This window comes from Ctenopharyngodon idella, chromosome 13, assembly GCF_019924925.1.
Source record: "Ctenopharyngodon idella isolate HZGC_01 chromosome 13, HZGC01, whole genome shotgun sequence".
Classification (NCBI taxonomy): Eukaryota; Metazoa; Chordata; class Actinopteri; order Cypriniformes; family Xenocyprididae; genus Ctenopharyngodon; species Ctenopharyngodon idella.
The window spans coordinates 13,228,419-13,249,054 of NC_067232.1; the positions used below are offsets into that span (position 1 = coordinate 13,228,419).

Consider the following 20,636-nt stretch of genomic DNA (forward strand, 5'->3'; position numbering starts at 1 on the left):
CATCCATTAATTTGTGTATAAAGGGGTTTCTGTTATTATGTGGCTCTGGGAGCTTTTTTTCGTCTCTGTTAGGGTAAAAAAAATGACCAGGGCTTGACAGATGAAGGATGCAGCAGGACTGATTGACGGAGTGATAGTGGTAAAAGAATTATGTACAGAGGGAATGATGAATGAATGACGGATGAGGGAAGGATGCGATGGTGATGACAGAATGATGTACAGATGGAGGGATGATGTTGATGGAGGGATGATGATGATGATGATGTCATTCTTTTAAGTGCGCAGCCCTGCTGAATCCACATCCGGGTCCTGCGCTGCTGCTGGTGTGCAGAGATTCGGTCCCGAACACAGCGGACCAAAACAGCGGTCAAACCGACACTTTCCACTTTCCATTGATATTCAGGACGCAGAATAAATGGGAATGATGCATCCCTGGTTTAAACAGATAAGGGTGATCCTCTCGTTCACAGACTGAATGCAGAGCAAAACAATCCGCCAGCCTGTCTCTCTCTCACCACCGACGCGCTCAGTTTATATCTCTCTCTTTCTTTTCGTCCTTTTCTTTTATCTGTTTTTTACCTCCTCCACTACAAAACTCTCCAGGACTTATTTTTAGGGGGTAAGTGACTGTGCTCTTGTAATATACCTATGTGAATGACAGAGTTAGCCTGTTAGCATATATGCTAAAGGGAGTAGGCGGGTGTTGTGTGAACTCAGCGGGCTGAGCTGCTGTATGTAGCCGTCGCATGGTGCACTGAGGGCAGCAGGTCTGACAACCCAACCCGAGGCTTTACATGGCCCTCCTGTTAGCATTTAGCCTGTTAGCTTGTCATACCCCAAGCATTAGCAGTGAGAATTTGCCAGATCCTTAATTCATTATTTTTCCCGATTACACCCACTAACCTAGTTTCCGTCGTCGAAGCATTACAAGAAAACTGAATGAACACAAACGTCTGTGTTAGCATGAAGCAAGCGTGCTAACATGCTCGCGACACCATGACGTAATGCGGAATAGGGGCGCGTGAACATGCGGCAGGTCTGCACGCGCAGACTTTAAGTTCAGTGGTGTTCACCAGTGCAAAGTACATTGATTGCCCATATCTCACAGTAAAACGTGAATGCAATCTAGCAGTAAACCCACTCTGCAGTTAGATCAGATTCACAGAGTGTAACTGTAAAAAAATATACCTGTCAAACCGTGTACAAGACTGGTGTTTTATAAATTGCACTGGTGTTGTGTTCAGAGTGAGCTGTGATTTATGTGAGTGGTGAACAATGGTCAGAATGCATTTGTACTTGTCTATTTTTAGTATGTGAGTGTGTAACGTTAGTGTGCATAGCAGTGTGTTAGCTGACGGCCATACATGGCTGGAAACCCGCTGAATGTGTGCCTGCCTTTGTGACGGTGTGTGTATGTGTTTATACTTGTTACTTGTGCCTGGTGGCATGTCATAGTTTATTTCTAAAGTGGCCACTGGCATGACAAGACTTTAGTAGTTTCAGTCATCATGAATTATAAATAGAGGCCTTGTGCTGGGTGTGTGTGTTAAAACTTGATTCGTTAGGGTTAAACTTCCCATTAAAGGTTTTACAAATTCATGTAACCAATTGTTTAAATTAGACATGAACATTCAACTGTTTTCCAAATTGTTATTACTAATTTTTTGACAGAAATGTCATAACTGGATCTTCCGGTGAAAAGACAGACTTCTCTCTGGTGACATGCTGGACAATCATTTAGTCCTCTTAAAGGGATAGTTCACCCAAAAAATTTAAATTCTGTCATTTGTTCACCCTCAAGTTGTTCCAAACCTGTATAAGTTTCTTTGTTCTGCTGTACACAAAGGAAGATATTTGGAAGAATGATTGTGACCAACCAGATCTCGCCCCCCCATTTACTTTCATAGTATGGTAGTCAATGGGGGGCAAGATCTGCTTGGTTACAAACATTCTTCCAAATATCTAGTTCTGTCTAATATATAGGCAGAACTAGATATCTGAATCGCCATTTGTGTCCCTAGCTGGTCCACACATAGGGCTGCACGATTATTTGAAAAATAAATTTTGCATAGGGATGTCACAGTGGCAAATTTCTAGTCAATAAAATTTCATGATCTGCTTGACTAGAAATTTGGCACCATGACATACCTATACAAAATTTATTTTTCAAATAATCCTGTGACCCAGTTGGGATATAAATGGCGATCCAGTTTGGTGCCGTTAGTGGCATAGAAATGACACACTGTTTTTTATATTACTCATCATTCTTGAACTTTTCTGTTCTAGATTCCTAAGCAGCAGAGATGGGTGCATTTCTCGATAAGCCAAAGATGGAGAAACATAACGCACATGGGGATGGCAACGGCCTGCGCTACGGCTTGAGCAGCATGCAAGGCTGGCGTGTAGAGATGGAGGATGCGCATACCGCTGTCATCGGTCTGCCCAATGGCCTGGACCCCTGGTCGTTCTTTGCTGTTTATGACGGGCATGCGGGATCGCAGGTCGCACGTTACTGCTGCGAGCACCTCCTGGAGCACATCACCAGCAACCCTGACTTCCAGGGTGGAGGCGGAGGAGGGGGTCCAGCCATGGAGCCCAGCGTGGACAGCGTGAAATCCGGAATCCGTACGGGTTTCCTGCAGATCGATGATCACATGCGGCAGATCTCGGAGAAGAAGCACGGTGGCTCCGACCGCAGTGGCTCGACGGCCGTCGGTGTGATGATCTCACCCCGCCACATCTATTTTATCAACTGCGGAGATTCGCGGGGGTTGCTGAGTCGCGGAGGGGCTGTGCACTTCTTCACACAGGACCACAAACCCAGCAACCCCCTGGAGAAGGAGAGGATCCAGAACGCTGGAGGATCTGTGATGATTCAACGTGTCAATGGGTCCCTGGCGGTGTCCAGGGCTCTGGGGGACTTTGACTATAAGTGTGTTCATGGTAAGGGTCCCACGGAGCAGCTGGTGTCGCCGGAGCCTGAGGTGTATGCTATCGAGCGGTCGGAGGCGGAGGATGAGTTTATTGTTCTTGCTTGCGATGGGATCTGGGATGTGATGGCCAATGAGGAGCTGTGCGATTTTGTTCGTTCACGACTTGAGGTGACTGACGATCTGGAGAGGGTCTGCAATGAAATTGTAGATACCTGTTTGTACAAGGTGAGTGTAAACAGACCTTTACCAGTGAGTCAGATAAATTCTTTTTGTCTATTAAAAATACAAAGAAAATATCACAACCTGGAGATGATTCAGAAATCAAACTTGTTGAGAGTTCACGCGGTATTTTATGCAATCAGTTTCAACTAATGTTCAATTTTTTTTTTCTTCTTCTTTGAAAGAAATTAATACTTTTAATCAGCAAGGGTGCATTAAATTTTGAACTTTCTATTCTTCAAAGAATCCTGAAAGCAAAATACGGTATAACGGTTTCCACAAAAAAAAAAAATTTTTTACAATGTATTAAAAGAGTGAATAGTTTAAAATTTAAATAAATTACTGATTTTACTATATTTTACTGTAAACAAAATTCAGGATGTTTAATGTGATGCAAACAAATGTTGTAATAAGTAATGGCAGATTTTTAGATTTTTTTTTTTTTTTTTTTTTTTTTTTTTTTTTTAAATTTTACATACACATTTTATTTAGTTGCTTTATTTTCTTCACTAGTATACAATTAATATGTGACTCTCAGCTCTATATTAAACACAAGTCAAAGGTGCAGTAAGTGATTTTTGAAAAATGCTGTTGTGGATCGGACTGAGCACCAAAACGCACTTGTAGCCAATCAGCAGCAAGGGGTGTGTCCAGACATGATTGTGCAGGGAGAGCTCATTACACAAGACAGACATTAGCAGAACGACTATAGAAAGAGATGGCTGAGAACATACAAAAGAGGACAATGCCAGGGGAATATAACTTTAAAAAGAAGGGTTGCAATCGAGCAAGAGGTAGGACCCGCTTTTATATCGGAGAAGCTTAGACTTAAGCCGACTTGTAGACTTAAGGCACGAGAAGGCCTGAAAATGGACGCCAAGGTTGCTTTATTTCTTCTTGATACACGAGTAACGTATATGCTGTCTTTTGCTTGAATATACTCGTGTGTCATCTTTGCTTGTTTTTCATTATTATAAGCCTGGAAGCAACTAAACCTCCTACACCGGCTCCCAAAGTGTGTCCGAAAAGTGAGATAACACTCCTAATATATGTTTTTTTTTTTTGGTTCCCCTTTTAGTGATCACTATAACCCCTTAATATTATCACATTTGTAATATATTAGTTACTTGGACTATCGTGTTATAATGAGCTGTTCATGAAAATGGTTTGTTTTTGTTTCGAGTAGAGGAGCTAAATATCGATTAGACATTCAACCTGAATTATCATAGTAACACAAATTGCTTTTATTTATTGATGACATCATACCCTCGGGCGGCAGGCACAGCAGATTCCGCCATAGTCGTTGCCTGTGTTGCATAGAATGTATGTGAATGTGGGGGCGGAGGCATCAAAATAGGGGTGTGATCCTTTTGGGTAGGGGCGTGTTTGTTTTGGTTATTTCAAATATCAACAGCGTTTACCAGAAATCACTTGCTGCACCTTTTGCATTGAGGGAGTGTACATAACACAATCTTAGCTCCCATATTTTCTCATTGTTGTTTTAGTTTTATTTGGTTTTAATTTTGATTAACCCCACCCTTCTTCTTTGATTGGACAGGGAAGTCGTGACAACATGAGTGTTGTGTTGGTGTGTTTCGTCAGTGCACCGAAGGTTTCCCCTGAAGCTGTCAAAAGGGAAGCGGAGCTTGATAAATACCTAGAGGGCCGAGTAGAAGGTATGAGCTGACCTTTACAAACTTCTTGTTTTTTTTTAAAACAAAATTAATCATTCAACTGGACCATACTTGATTGCTCTGAATTGTTGATATAACAGAGATCCTGAAGAGGCAGGGGGACGAAGGTGTGCCTGACCTGGTACATGTGATGCGCACATTAGCATCTGAGAGCATCCCCAACCTACCACCTGGAGGAGAGCTGGCCAGCAAGTTAGTACCTCTCCCTCTCTCTTTACCTCTAGTTCCAAAACCTAATGATCTCCCCATCCAGTACTTTTTTCCAATAATACACTAAAGGCCCTAATATACTTCAAACGAAATTGTAGAACAGAACTGATGTGGTATCATTTCGAACAAAATCAGGCCAAAACGAAGTTCGTTTTGTGTTCGTTTTGGGAGTTCAAAACGGCTTGCCAAAGCAAACTCTCAGTTAAAGTTAGCTCCAGCTGCAAAACACCTTCGTACTACCATTGGTTCGTAACGATAACGTTTCACGCGGAACTCTTTTCTGACTCATTTCATCTGTTGAGTCCTTCGAGGTAAGATCTCTGCGGATGAAATCATGAACACACTGGATAGTCGCTTTTATAGTAGAAAATGAAGTTGTGCTTTTGATGAAATGAGGCACTGACACTGTTTTTCATGTTTGATACTGTAAAGCTGCTTGCTGTTAAGCAATCAATTGAATAAAATGCCACATAAATAAATGTGACGTGACTTTACTGGTGTGCTAATTTGCAGAGCTCATGCTAGTATACCCATGTTGTTATGATCAGATGCTTTTCTTATGCTTTCTATAAAAAAATGCTTGCTGTTTTCTCATTTTTGTTGTTTATTTTGCTACTGAGGGGAAAGCGCGCAGCACATATTTACATATTCATCTAAAAGTTGCATCAGCAGTGTGGGTGGCGTCAGATGTTCGATAACAGTATATCGCTGCCCACATATTTCGAACTTTGTTTTACCCCTAAACGATGAATGAAAAAGAACTTCGCAGTGAGTATATCGGGGCCTTAATGTTCGAAACTTTTGAAGTATGTAGCCTATGTCTGTCATAGTTCACCCCAAAATCAAAATAGCCATTGATTCACGCTTTTAGGGTATATTTACACTGCAATGTACTAAAAATGGAAATGTTTTTCCTTTGCATTTTTCACGTACAGATGACACCATTGCCAAAATGACTAAAAACGCTGTATTCTGCTGCCAGGCCAGTAGTTGGCGATGTCACTTTATAAAGAAACACTACGTGCCTATAGCCCTTATTCGCCAGAGAAACAAGTGTGCCGCCATCTTTATAATATTGTCTTTGAACTTCCGTTTTTGTGGTAGCTCTGTATATTTCTATATTATTGCTGTCAAAGAATAACTAGCTGGTGGAGTAAATTTACTTGTTGTAGAGTTAACAAAAGTTATTATGAGCATTGTATGTTTAAAGCAGATGTCTTAACAAATGTCAGTAGACCGGGAAGATTTTAAAACGATCAGTTCATTCATAAATACATAAGATTGCTGTGGAAATACAAACCGGAAGTCAAAAGACAACGAGCGCAGCGCTGAAAAGGGGCGGAGCTACATAAGGTCTATAGAACACATAATACACATGCACATGACGTTACCGTTTTCACAATTTCACATTTTTGTAGTTTGGGTTTTAAAAGTACAAGTTTTTAAAACATTATTTTCAAAAGTTTGCATTTTCAGGCCCCCAAAATGCCATTGTCATGTAAATGAATGGCCAGATCAGGAGGTTTTGCAACAGAGGTGATGCTTCTTTCCCTCTCTTTCTTCCCTCAGAAGCTCATACATTTTTCTGTGTTTTTCATAGGCGGAGTGTAATTGAAGCAGTATACAACAAACTTAACCCATACAGGAACGAGGATACAGTGAGTACACCAGCCTGACCCCGTGTGTGTATAAATGCTGAGATTTTTGCTTGCATGATTTTTGTTGTGCTCCAGAATTCAGTCACATTGCCACGATTATGTTGTTTGTCACCACCTCAAGTGTTCCAGTTTTTGTTCTTTCATTGGTGCATGGTTCCATTCTGTTCCATATTATCTGCTCTATACTGATGGTGCTGGATAGGCTAGGCTGAGCTGTGCTTGGGAATGGTTTGGTTGAGTGCAGGGTGGAGCCCCTTAAAATGGTTGGTCAAATTGATTTTAGACTTAAAAGAAATTCTTAAACCCTTAACATAAAATGTTTTTTGAATACATTTGACATGGATTAATTCCGGTGATTTATAACTTTCTTGATTCAGTACAGTTCTTGATATAAAAAAAGAACTTACAAAAGATGTAATAGTGCCATATAGGGTTATCATGGTACCAGATTTCAATAGTCAATACTAGTAAACATCTAACACACTACTTTATTTAAAAAGTTAAATATTGATATAAATGTTACTGTATTAAATTAAAATAATGACATGTAGTCTTCAAGCATAGACTCTCATAGTTTTAAAGTAAAGTACTCAAAAAGTAAAGGACAAACAAACAAATACAAGCAAAAAACCAATAAACTCGACTAGACAAGCATTTTGACCAAAAAGTGCATTTGAATGTTTGTGGACTTAGCTGCATTTTATCATGACTCGTGATTGCTCTTTATAAACGTGGCATTTTATGGCAAATTTACAAGTGAATGGTACTACCAATACTGTAGAATGACAGGTGTTTTTCATTTTTATTAATTTATTTTTATATGAACTTGTTACTGATACATTTCGCATCACTAGTGGCAAATGAAAAAAAAATCCACACGTATCCAATTTTTTTTTTTTTTTCATAGAGACTTGACTGATAGTGTTGAAGAACTGACTGAAAATCAGGTACCTCAGGTGCTCTTTACTTCACTCATCACTTGATTCTGATGCTTTTCATGACTACCAGCCTTGACCTGCCACATCTCAGGCTGCTCTTCCAGTTAGTGCCAAATGTGTTTTAAAAACCAGTTCAGGCCTTCCCAAAATAACAATGGAACGATTCATTTCAGTTTTGTCATATTCTTCTTCATATTCATTTTATATTTTGTTCATGTCATATTTATGTTTATAAGGGGCAGTTCAGCCTGCGAAGTGTGAACTGTGGTGGGTTGGTGTGTGTATTGATGGGCTAAAACTGTTTGAGCCATTGGTGATATTTTTCTTTCTTTCTTTTTGGGTGGTGCTTTGCTTTTAGGTGCAGCCTCATAGATTTCTTGGGTTGGGTACACCCTGTAGGTTTTTAGTGAGAGAGACATTTTCTTTTCTTTGTTTCAGTTCTACAAAATAATGAACAGGGTTCCTGTAAACTGGTGTAAAATAGGTCCGGATAGGCTGACTCTATTGCTTGTTTTACAAATACAGATTAAGTCTTGGACTAAACATGGTAATCTAATCCTAATACAAGACTTGAGCAATTCTGAATTTGGTGAAATCACACCAGAGCCAAAATTAAAGTGTTTCTTTTTTTGGATCTGTCTGGATCCAAATATGCATATAATTAATGTATTCAGTGTAGTATGTATATTTATCCTCTGTATTTTTCCCCAATCCGAGGAATCATCCTTTTGAGTAATAGTCACAGCCGTACATTTACACTACCATTCGGAAGTTTGGAGTCAGAAAGATTTTTATTAATACTTTTATTGTAAAGACATTTGTTGTTTAAAATAAATTTAAATGAGTGCTGTTCTTTTGAACTTTGTTCATCAAAGAATCCTGAAAAAATGTATCGCAGTTAAAAAACAAAACAAAACAGCACAACTGTTTCCAGCATTGATAATATTAAGAAATATTTCTTGAGCACCAAATCAGCATATTAGAATGATTTCTGAAGGATCATGTGACACTGAAGACTGGAGTAATGATGCTGAAAATTCATCTTAGGAATAAATTACATTTTAAAAATATATTAAAATAGCAGTTATTTTAAATTGTAATATTTCATAATAGTGATTTTTACTTTTTTTTTTTTTCATCAAATAAATAAAAAATCTTACAGACTCTAAACTTTTGAATAGTAGTGTATAGCGGCAGCAATATCATCGCAAATCATGACTGTAATTTACTGCTCAGCCCTAGATTTTAGTAAAAATTGCATACATTGACAGCACAAAGATGCTAGCTTAATTAATTAATCCTGCATTTTAGATGCTTGAGTGTGTCTCAAGTCCGGTTCACACTGACTGCGATTTTTATTTCTGGAGGTCAACATTCTGACCAAGTGATTGATGATTTTTTTGCACAAAATCCCAAAAAAGCCTATTGGCACACAAACATCAAGTGCTGTAATTTCTGTCAGTTGCAATCAGCATATCAGTTTGGCCATTTAAACCCACGGTTTGGATCTTTTCGTCATTTCCATCAACATTTCCTAGAATCATTCCTGATTTATCTTCATCTGGTTTCATACTATGACACACACAAACACACACACACACACATTTTCCTGAGTGGTTGGCGGTTGGAGCTTGGTGGCATCTCACAGCTGCTCTCCTCCTCTCTCCATTCAAGGACTCTGCATCCACGGATGACATGTGGTAGCCCCGCCACTTTAAACACTGCACAGAGTTTACAACCCTCCAGAACCCTGCACAACAACCTTTCCTACAGGACCCGGCACCAGAAACCTGCACAAGAACCCTCAACTACTACAGGACCTGCACAAGAACCCTACCACAGCCCAGCTCAGCCACTCTGGACTGTTCGGAGGAAGCGGAGGAGGAAGAGGAAGGGAATGAGGGCTCCCTCCCCTTGTTCACATAATGTTCCCTCTCAGTGCAAGGCAATGGTACCTTCTGGAAATTTTCTGCATACTCTTTTGTCCTGAATCACTCTCTTCCCAAAACCTTTTATCCTTAACATCACCCTCTTACAAAATCCAACACTTTTTTTTTTTTTTTTTCCCATTTAAATAATTTTTTTTTTTTTTGGTGTAATTAATTTGATTCACATTTCCTTGTGTGTTTGTATATTTCAGCTTTTATTTCTGTGAAGTGCAATTGTCTTGTACAAAGAAAAAGCCTGTATCAAATGCAGCTTGAGTTTTAAGTTTATAAAAAAAAAAAAAAAGGCACACCTTTATGCCCTGCCTGCTTTTGTTTCCTCTCCAACCGCTGAAGCCCAACACATCTGCCTCTCATCTGCCTCCCCATTTTCTTTTCTTTCAATTGATGTCTGTCTGTCTTTCTTTTTCTTTCTTTTTTTTAAAAAACAACAAAATATAACTTTTTGTATTGTTACTTTTTAAGTGAAACGGGTAAATGACATGGGCTCACAGCACAGTACAGTAAGCTTTTTTGTAAATCTCACAGCACAGATGACAGTAATCATTATGTTCTCTCAGTACTACTGTTTTTTCTTTTTTCTGGTGGGGTGGGTCTTTTATTTTTACCCCTTATTTTTCTGAGGAAACTGCTTTAACTTACTTAAACTAAGCTGAAATTGTGTGCATGTTTGTGTGTGTGAGAATGAGTGCCTCAGATGAGAAATCAGTGATTTGTGTTTGTGTGTATGTACTTCCATGGTGCAAGGTGTGTGTGTGTGTGTCTGTTACCTGACGGGCTAAAACTGATTCTCTTTTTTTATCATCAACACTAGAACTCTTCTCTACAGTGTTCTGCACTACCGCAGCTCTTGATTTTTAGTTTAAGTTGGCCTGGGAGCATCTTAGAGGTTCTCCTGGACTTGCTGGAAATAAGGCAATTGTTAATAAGCACTCAGAACTGAGACAGGCCGTCTTAAGTGAGCGTATGTGTTTGGTTTTCAATGCATATTGTATGAATGGATGTGTGAGATTGCATGTTTATTGTGCTTAAAATGATGTGGGTTTTAATGGGGATATTTAGGCTTTTGACACAAACATATAAGGCTTTAGTTATAGCGCTCGCTCACCCATCTGCACTGCTGAGAGAGTGATGAGTGAATTCAAGTTTAACACTCAACTCTCAGATTTTTCTTCTTATACCATTCGCTTCATCTTGTATTGATTTATATGTTATCTGTTTCTTTTTTGCTTTTGTTTTTGGATGTGTTGAATTTTTTTTTTTTTTCCTCAAAGAACAAATCCAGTGTGATGCAGTGAGCTGGCCTGGTTTTGGGCGGAGCCTACATGTGTTCCTCTGACCAATAGGGAGCGCAACAGATTACTGTTTGCTGCTAAAGTGTGTGATTGAATCATTCGTTCATTCATTTGAATGCTCTTAGTTTCCCCCCCAATGCTGTATGTAACATAATTCTGAATTAATTTAATTGTTTTGTTTTCAGAGAGATTGCCGCTTGTTCATTTGTCCTATGATTGTCTGAAACGTGACATGATAAAATCAAAACCCCTGCGTCCTTACCTCCTTACCTCCCCAAACTAAATCTTTTATGTATGGAATAGATTATATGAACAGGAATTCCCTTGCGTCTGATAAATATAAGCTAGCTTTTTGTCTAATCCCGTATATTTGCATACTTAAAAAAGGGTAGGTAAAACGATCACTTCTTTGAGTCTTTTTCGTGAACCTCACAGGGTGATTTAATAAACTTTTAAAACTAATATTGTAACAAAATGACAATCTAACAGTGTATAGCTAATGTAAACGGAAAGAAATCTCCTTGTATCCTCTATGCTTTCGACTTGTGTCGTAACATGGGCTTAAAGATCGTTGTGTTTGTGTGTGGATTGGTGAGCTGTGTGTTTTCCCCAGAGGAAGCTGGAATATTGTGTAATAGGAGGATTTACGAAATGAATCTAAAATTAACAGGACATTTTAGGATGGTCTTAGAGGCCAGGATGTTTTCATGTGTCTTTTTAAGCTTTTTTGCATCCGAAAAGCTGCGTGGAATCACTTTAGGAATGTAGACATGAGGAACGACGACTTTTAATAGGATGCTGTTGGTTTGCTTAACCCTTGTTTTGGCTTTATAAGGACTTTAAACTCTCATGTGAAAATTGACAAATGACGTGACTCTGAGATGTTTTTGCAATGCATTTTGATGTATTTATGCAGTTTTGAAATCCATAAATTGCTATTATATAGGTTCCCCCTCATCGTTTGTAAGACGTCCAGATGGTTTTAGATGGTCAAATACTGAATTTTTAGCTTCAAGATAGTCATAAGCACAGGTCCATTAAGTGTGGAAAGGTTAATGTCTTACAGTGAAACATACAAGCCCAGTTATAGGTGATAGAGATGTTTATGAATGTGTTTTTACTACGTTATGTCTTGTCACTCAAGTTGACGAGGGCATTTCGCAAGGAATTTAAGTGACTCATGAACAGTTGCATTTGTTAATTGCGCATAGACTCGCTTTCTTTTGATAAATATACCACAAACAGATTTATGCCCCGTATTTTAGGTTTATGCTCTGAAATCCTATTTCTGTGGTCGCTAGCTCTGTAGTGTTTGCTTGGTAGCTCATTTTAGATGATTTATCCGGACCTGCCTTCTAATGTATAAACCAAGTGATTAATGCAGCCTTAATGCCTCCTGCAAAACCCCACCCTCAAACCTTTGGGCTTTACTCTGATATTACAGAGCTCTCTACACAAACACACCACAATTTTGTGCTAAAGGGAACTAAATTTCTAGCACGGTGTGTAATCCAGTGGTTCGGCCTCACACATTCTTATAGACACACGTATGGTATTTTACTCTTGTGAAATTCCACCTCCTACCCCAACAGGATTATTTTTGCTGATTTCAGTCATCTGCTGTCCTCATAAGCTAAGCTATTTTTGTTAAATAATTGATATGTATATTTGTATTCATTTATAAATATGTACACAAAATGAAGTGAGTAATCAAGGATAATCTCTCCTCCCTGTAACCCACTGTGACCCACTGGTCATCCTCTAACTGTTCCACTGTCCATTTTTGTTGTTTTAATCTTTTCAGACTGGAAATAAACCTATTTTATTTGAAAATGTAGTTTGTGTAGTTTTTTTATTTTTATTTATCGTGCTTTTTTTTCCCCCAGTTTCCTATAAGAAGGTCTATTATATATGTTGGTTTCATGATATATTGATTATGAGATTATACATGGATTAGAAATATTATGAAATCACCATCAAAGAAGGATATGTCCTAAATGGATCCTATACCAATGGTTTGGTTTTGTTTTTTGCCTGTTTTAATATCAATATCATGTGATTAGGATTTTTACAATATCAGGTTTTTTAAGGAAATTAATACTCTTATTCCGCAAGGATGCATTATCAAAATTGATCAATACGACTGATCAAAGTGACAGTAAAGACAAGTTTTCTATTTCAAATACTGTACTTTTGAACTTTCTATGCAAAGGATCCTGAAAAGAAAAAAAAAAAAGAAATGTATCACGGTTTCACAAAAATATGCAGCACAACCATTTTCAACATTGATAATATTAAATATTTCTTTGAGCATATTAAAATGTCAGCATATTAGAATGATTTCTGAAGGATTATGCGACACTGAAGACTGGAGTAATGATGCTGAAAATTCAGCTTTATCATCATAGGAATAAATTACATCTGCACATGTTGAAATAGAAGAGTTTTTTTTTTTTTAATTATAATAAAATTTTTACAAACTTTTGAACAGTAGTGTAGGTCAGTTGCATATTTCCATAAATTCTTACTGAATAAGTTTTAGCTTTTATGTATTTACTCTTTTAGCTAAACCAATCATACTTGCCCTGTATTTGTGGATAGCACAGCTTTAGTAGGTAAAAGTGCTATTCAGGAAGTCTTTTAATTAAAGCTGCAGTCCATAACTTTTTTTAGGTTAAAAATGATCCAAAATCAATATTTGAGCAAGTACATAACCAGCAAGTGTTAAAAACTATCTCATTACCTTAGCCCGATTCACAACGGTAAGCTTGTAATAATGTTAATTCGAGTGGTACTGGTAGGTTTCCGTGGGAAATTCGAGCATGCAGCCATTCGTCTTTGCATCTGTTTACATAAAGAACAAGTCCCAGCTAGTAGGCTATATTGCATGTATCATTTATAGCCTTTTCTCACAGCAGCTGGAATAATTAAACTTATCATTTTGATGGCCAATTGTATGGTATGACAAATATCAAACATTAAAGATTAGACTGTACAGAAATTGAAATCTACAGGTAACGCTAATACACACTAAATACACATAGTCGCGCAATGCTGATGTTGTCAACATTAACAATTTGAGAACAATAACCGTAATCGTTTGCACGGTTTGATGTGATATGAGCTAAGTGATCATTAGATTTAATCACCATTGGTAGCGCAATTTATTGTGATGCTTTTTTATTTTTCTCAGTTGGTCAGAACAAAAGTGGCACATTTGTTACTTGTTCAGATTACATTTTCTGGTGAAAATTCTTATTTTGGTCATACTTCCAAGACTACAGTTTGTGATTCCGAAGTACCTGTACAGTATCCACCGATGTGGTGACTGACAGCAAACATTAGATTCATCCGTGCTCAGGAGTCGTGCCGGTGCACAACCCACATACAGATAATTCCACAAATAACTGCAATTGCAGGTTTCAAACAGAGAAGGCGACAAAGAGGCAAACTGCAGCTTTAACTTGGCAGCAAACTGAATAGACAACGTGATCTCATGAGAATACGTGTGTATTTTTACGTAAATTGTGGTTCTACCACACGTACATTTACTTACGTTTTCATACACAAAAACGTACAACATTGACGTATTTAGAGGACTAAAACGTAAAAATACTTACGTATTAACAGCAATAAAAACGTAAATCATGTAACATAAAGTGTGAATGTATATGAATTCCCATGTATTAATATTAAAATCGTGGCTTTAATGATTTAATGTTGTTTTTAGTCGAATTTATTAAAAGCAGTTTACTCATCTACATAATATGAAATAACATTTCTGTTCGTGACTTGTGCTGCTCGTTTCGGAGGATTGCATAATGTTAAACAAGACTACAATTTAAAACCTTATGAATACATTTTCTGTAATTGTTTAACCATTCTGTAATATTTAGTTTGTTTGCTGTGCGACACAGAAGGCGTTTTCTCCTATGCAGTGACTGACAATACAACCATAAGATACACCAAAACACAACATAAATTCACAAATCACATCAATTTTATTTGTTCGCTGTACTCCCAATCTTTAGAATCCATATGTTTGTAAGGAACAGATCCAAATTCAGCCCTTTATCCATCGATCTTCATTTTGATTCTCAGCAACAGCGACCGTCACAGTCAAAGCTCGCGCTCGTTATGATTCAAATTTGAAAGTAGCGCCACCCTCGAGAAGCGTTACGACATGGTTTACGGCACTGATATCAAACGCTCATTGGTTCTCACCTTTGTCACAGATTACGACATGCCGTGTTTCTGTGGATTGACGTTTGAAATGAGTGTCGCGCCTTCACGGAGAGAAGCCGGATTCATCGTATTTTCATGGATTAATAAGTTAAATTCTGCTCTGTACCCTATAAAAAACTATTACCGCCAGAGAGGACTGTGACTGGAACTCATCATCATTTGAACTACTTTTGGTACCACTTTTGACATTTTCGCAAAAAAAAAAAAAAAATGTGATTACGCTTGTTTGTCTGTCATTCTTTTATTTATAACAGTAGGTAGTTTAAAGAAATGGTTAGGGGTAGGTTTAGGGGTAGGTGTAGGATTAGTGGCTCAAAATATCGTTTTAATGTTATATTTTTACTAAAATTGTCATTTTCCTACACATTTCTGCCCATTATGTTTTATTCTTTTAACATTCTGCATAAAATGGGTAGGTTTAGGTTCGGGATGGAGTTTAGGGATCTTACATTTATCTACAAAACGATAAAAGGGAAATTATACATATATCTTTAAGACATGATAAGATTCGTAAATATTTTACGTTTTTTCGCTGTAAAAACGTAAGCATTTTTTACGTTTTAGTGCCATAATTACGTCTATATACATTTTAGCACCTTTCTAAACGTACAAAATTGTACGTTTTGTGTCTTTGAAAGTTACGTATTAATACCTACGTATTAACAATGAGACCAGGCTGGAATAGACTACAAATGGATTATAGTTTCTGTCCCTCGCAAAACCTAATGTAAATGAATGTAAATACTCACCTCTTAAAATGAATTTTCTTCTGTCTAGCAAATCTTTGCACTGGCCACCAATATGACCCAAGATCTGCAGTAAGAGGCTGAAGGTAATTCTGACATCTATTACTAGTGCTTTTGGATTTTTGAGACCCCTGATCTTTTAAATGTAAAAAGTACATTTTAAATTAAATGTAAAAGTGAAATGTAATTAAATGTAAAAGTGGTAGAAATAGCCAGTTATGTGCCATTCTTTTTGTTTTTTGAGATTTGAGGTGGGGGTGGTCTCTTCTGAGGTAAGGGGCCTTAAATTTATGTAAAATATACTATTACAAAGCAACAGAGATCCTAAATATGAGTCATATAATGCTGGCAGCGTTTCAGGCACATAGTGATATTTTACCCTCTAAGCTTAGGAACCAACAAGGTTTTTGTGGGTGATTTGTTTTAGCCTGACCAGAGTGTCCTTGAGAAGTTATTAAACACTTTAATTTTAGAGCTGAATGACTGGTCTCTATATAACAGATTTTTCATTTACCTTTTATATGTTGATGAATTTGTTATGCGAGTATTGATGTTTCATTTTTACATCAGTCTTGAAATGGGAAAGCAAATGTGCGTCTTTTGTGCAACATTTTTGGAGTTCATTAAAGAACTGGTAAATTAAAAAAGGGAGTAACAGTGGAAAGATTATCATGTCTGCTAGAAATCATATCCTTTGTTTTTCATAATGAGAGGGCAGACTATGTGTATGTGTGTTTTAGGTAAACAGGGATTTACCTTCTCAGTCAACCTTCAACTATAGTCATTCTCATCACGTATGGTGTCCCTTATGTATTTGGGTGATCTTTTATGTCAATCTACTGTTCATTTACAGATCTGAAAAGTTTTACTCCTTTAACTGTTTTGTTGTCTTTTAGCAGCCAGGTGGGGGCAGTGTGTGTTGGATAGAATGAAGAGAGTAAAAAGTAAAGCCCACATCAATACCAAAGTCAGTCAGTTTAGAATAGACTGTTAAAATTGCATCTAAATGAAAGAGACAGTAAATGGATTATAATTTCTGACCCTCTCAAAGTCTAAAGGGGTTTTTGATGTAAGAATTTATAAATCCAGCTCTGATAAACTTTAATTTTGCTAACAATGAATGCCTGTCAGGTAGATTTTGAATTGTAATTGCACATATTCACCCAGGATCTGACAGACAAAAGTGTATTTAAAGGGATAGTTCACCCATTTACTCACCCTCATGTCATCCCAAACTTGTATGACTTACTTTTTTTGAGAAATGTCTCAGTGTTTGTGTTTTTTGTGTGTGTATGTGTGTCATACAATGGAAGTCAATGATAATCAAAACTGTTTGGTTGCCAACACTCTACAAAATATCTTCTTTTATGTTTTGCAGTAAAAGAAATCATACAGATTTGGAATATTTTGAACCAAGCTCTCAACGTTCCGTGATCAGATGGGGCTGGAATAAACCACATGACTTTTAAACATCGGAACAGATTTTACAACACTCTGCATCATCCCCTTGCCGACTTTGTAAATGGTTACAGAGAGAAAAAACTGGGCATGTGTGTTTTCATACTATATATGTTTCATACACTAAATGACTCTGGATCACACACTACCAGGTAGTCGAGTCCTTTCAAACACAACAAATTCACATAGAAACATGCGCTTTGTTGAGGACAAATGAAAACAATAAATGATGTGTTCTAGAATCGTCTCAAAATATCAAACATATTTGATATCCTATGACTGGATGGAATCATAGTCTTGAGCCAAAAAATTGGAGTCTGTAATAATTTTACACTACATGTTTTTCTGTGAAATCATTCAGCCCATCATTTTTTTTTACTTTTGGCAACTAGTGTTGACTCCTCTAGACAGCCAATCGGGGCAAAAATCTATATGAAAGTTGTGTAGTAAAATGAAGCAAACTATGCTGATTTTAGACTGAAATTCTAATTATAGAAATTTTCAATGGGGGTCTACAGGATTATTATACTACATAGTTATAGATAGCAGTATATTGCAGAAAATAAGTGATGAAATGATGACTACTCGCCACAGAGGGGTTCACAGCCTCGCTGTTCGGCACAACTGTATTTTTTTTTCTCTCTCTTAGAGGGCTTACAAACACTTTCAGTCCTGCTGACCTGATGAAATCTGCCCTCTTATTGTTTCAATGTTATATGCGAACGTATACGTTTGAAAGGGAGACTTGTATTCCTCTGCTCTGGCTGCACGGATTCATCACAGTCTTACAAAACAGCTCAGCCTGCTAATAGCAGACAGATAATATTGACCGTGCTATTACATCTCTGTCCTCCTTTGTATCTCTTCTCTCATGTTCTCTCATACTTCTCTTAACAGTTCACTCTTTTTCAAATGCATGCGGTTGTGTGTCTATATCTTTCTCTATTATTCTCCGTTACTGGAGGGCACTTCTGTGTGTTTTCATTTAGACCTTATTAAAAGCTCCTGGGCATGTTTAGGAATTTGTAATATTTCTTTCCTTCTATAAGATGCACAAGAGAGATGTACATTTCTCTTCCAGCCAGTGTGCTTTTTTTCTGTGTATGTGTTGGCTTTGCTGTGTTTTTATTTGAACCCTTAGCATGTATACCATTGTCCTCTTTTCAAAAATGTCTCTTGCATCTCTCCTTTCTATACTGTAGTCAATTTTCTCTATTCTTCTCCTCCAGGATCCACTCATCCTTTTCTTCAGAGGTTTCAGCTAGATACCGTGCAAGCCTTCTTCTTTCCCCTTTTTTCCTTACTTCTGTCCACCTCCATTTCAGTTTGTTTGTGTATGCCTCTTAAGATTTATGCTTTTTAGAGATGATAACATTAGAAGATGTCTGGAATGAGCATCCTGTTGGTTAGCATGTACATTTAGTTTGGCATCTTAGTGTTGGTTGTTTTTATGATTTTGCTTATTTTTGAGTGAGTCTCATATAATATATGTATATTTATAAACGTGTCCTAAACTTGACAGCGTCTTTCAGTAAGATATATAATACCGCTCAGAAGTTTGGGGTCAGTAAGATTTTTAAATGTTTTTGAAAGAAGTTTATTGTGCTCAGCAAGGCTGTATTTATTTGATCAAAAATACAGCAAAAACAGATATATTTGAATTATTGCTATAATTTAAAATAACTGTTTTCTATTTTAAAATGTAATTTATTCCTGTGGTGGTAAAGCTGAATTTTCAGCATCATTACTCCAGTCTTCAGTGTCACATGATCCTTCAGAAATCATTCTAATATGATGATTTGGTGGTCAAAAAACATCTATTATTATCAATGTTGAAAGCAGTTGTGCTGCATAATATTTTTTGATGAATAGAAAGTTCAAAAGAAGTAGTACTTGAAGTAGAAATATTTTGTAACATTTTAAATGTCTTTACTGTCACTTTTGATCAATTTATTGCATCCTTGCTGACTAAAAGTTGATTTCTTTCCAAATAAAATTCTTACTGATCCCAAGCTTTTGAATGGTAGTGTATATATCATTCCCATGACTTGGTCTTCATGTAAAGTGAATATAGTAAATCTTCAAGCTTTCCAAATTCAAAAGGCATTATTCAGTTAAAGGCATATGGCGTGTGCCATGAAAACAAAAGAAAATCCTCTTTAGAATGACTTCCCCTCTATGAAGTGTGGAACAGCCCTCTAATCACATCTAACATGCAATAAAAGTCCATAATTCAGGGAACAATGATGCATTGACCATGAAACCAGGTTGACAGGCAGAGTACTGAAGAGTTTGATAGCAGGCGGTTGATGTGATGCTGCTTTCTGTTGTTGTAATGAGAGCACACGGCACCGCAGTTCCTAACCATCAGAGAAGAGACGTGGTGCTTCTGAAGGGACCAGTCCACAGAGAAACTCTCAGAGAGCTTTTCATTGGTGCTGATGTTACTGATTACCTCAGAGGGATTCAGTTACTTTACAACAAACCAGATTGGCCTCAGACGGATCCAGCTGTGTGATTTTATAACTCAGCTAGAGCAGTGGATGGCCGTCATGTTGATTCAGTTTTTTCTTTTTTTTTCCTTTCTAAACTCAAGAGTGTTCCAGTTCACACTGTTCTATAGGGATGTAACGAAACCCTCATGTCACGATTCGATACATATCACGATACAATATTATTGCGATACTTCAAGACATACTGTATGGTAAAAGGTTAAAAAAAAAAATTAACTGTTAAAATGCTAAATTTGGTATTACATTGGGATTGGAAATGAATAGGCTTGGACTTAGTGCTGGTTACCCAATGCACAAGACAATGTTGATACCAGAATAAAAATATTCATGATTCTGAAGCTGAAAATACAGAAAAATATGAATATGCTTGCACTCTGTCATTGACTAGATATATTTAAAATAATGTAGACCACTTTTTACTGGTAACACAAGACAGGACCCACAAATATTCCCCCATTGCATTATTATACATTATATTCATCATTATATATAGTAGTTCAATGTAGTACTGGCACTAAAACTCTGAATTTTTTCTTACACAGTAATTTTCATTTTGGGTGAACTATCCACAATACATATTGTTGCATTTTTGTATTCCGATATATTGTGACATGATATATTGTTGCACCCCTACTGTTCTGGTTTCTCATGTAAGTCATATTGAGATTTAAAGGGCACTGATTTTTGAGACATGACATTAGATTTTGAAAACATACGCTTATACTATATATATATATAACCATATGTTTCACAAATAAAAATAAAAAAATGGTTTAGATTT

The 20,636-nt window shown here is 37.1% G+C and overlaps 1 protein-coding gene across 4 annotated transcripts; it reads left to right on the plus strand.

The window, feature by feature from the left end:
• The first annotated feature begins 278 nt into the window (after positions 1-278).
• Positions 279-19,354, plus strand: ppm1aa (protein phosphatase, Mg2+/Mn2+ dependent, 1Aa). Of its 4 annotated transcripts, none has more exons than XM_051915867.1 (7): positions 279-619; positions 2,287-3,158; positions 4,711-4,828; positions 4,927-5,038; positions 6,657-6,714; positions 15,916-15,970; positions 17,263-19,354. In XM_051915867.1, the coding sequence occupies exons 2-6, from the start codon at positions 2,304-2,306 to the stop codon at positions 15,958-15,960; spliced, it is 1,188 nt and encodes a 395-aa protein (XP_051771827.1). In that variant the 5' UTR covers positions 279-619; positions 2,287-2,303; the 3' UTR covers positions 15,961-15,970; positions 17,263-19,354. The 4 variants fall into 4 exon arrangements, with proteins under 4 accessions (XP_051771827.1, XP_051771830.1, XP_051771829.1 ...); XM_051915869.1 differs by lacking the exons at positions 15,916-15,970; positions 17,263-19,354 and adding exons at positions 7,622-7,661; positions 9,327-12,726 and having other exon boundaries at positions 280-619; XM_051915870.1 differs by lacking the exon at positions 15,916-15,970.
• Positions 19,355-20,636: the final 1,282 nt, after the last annotated feature.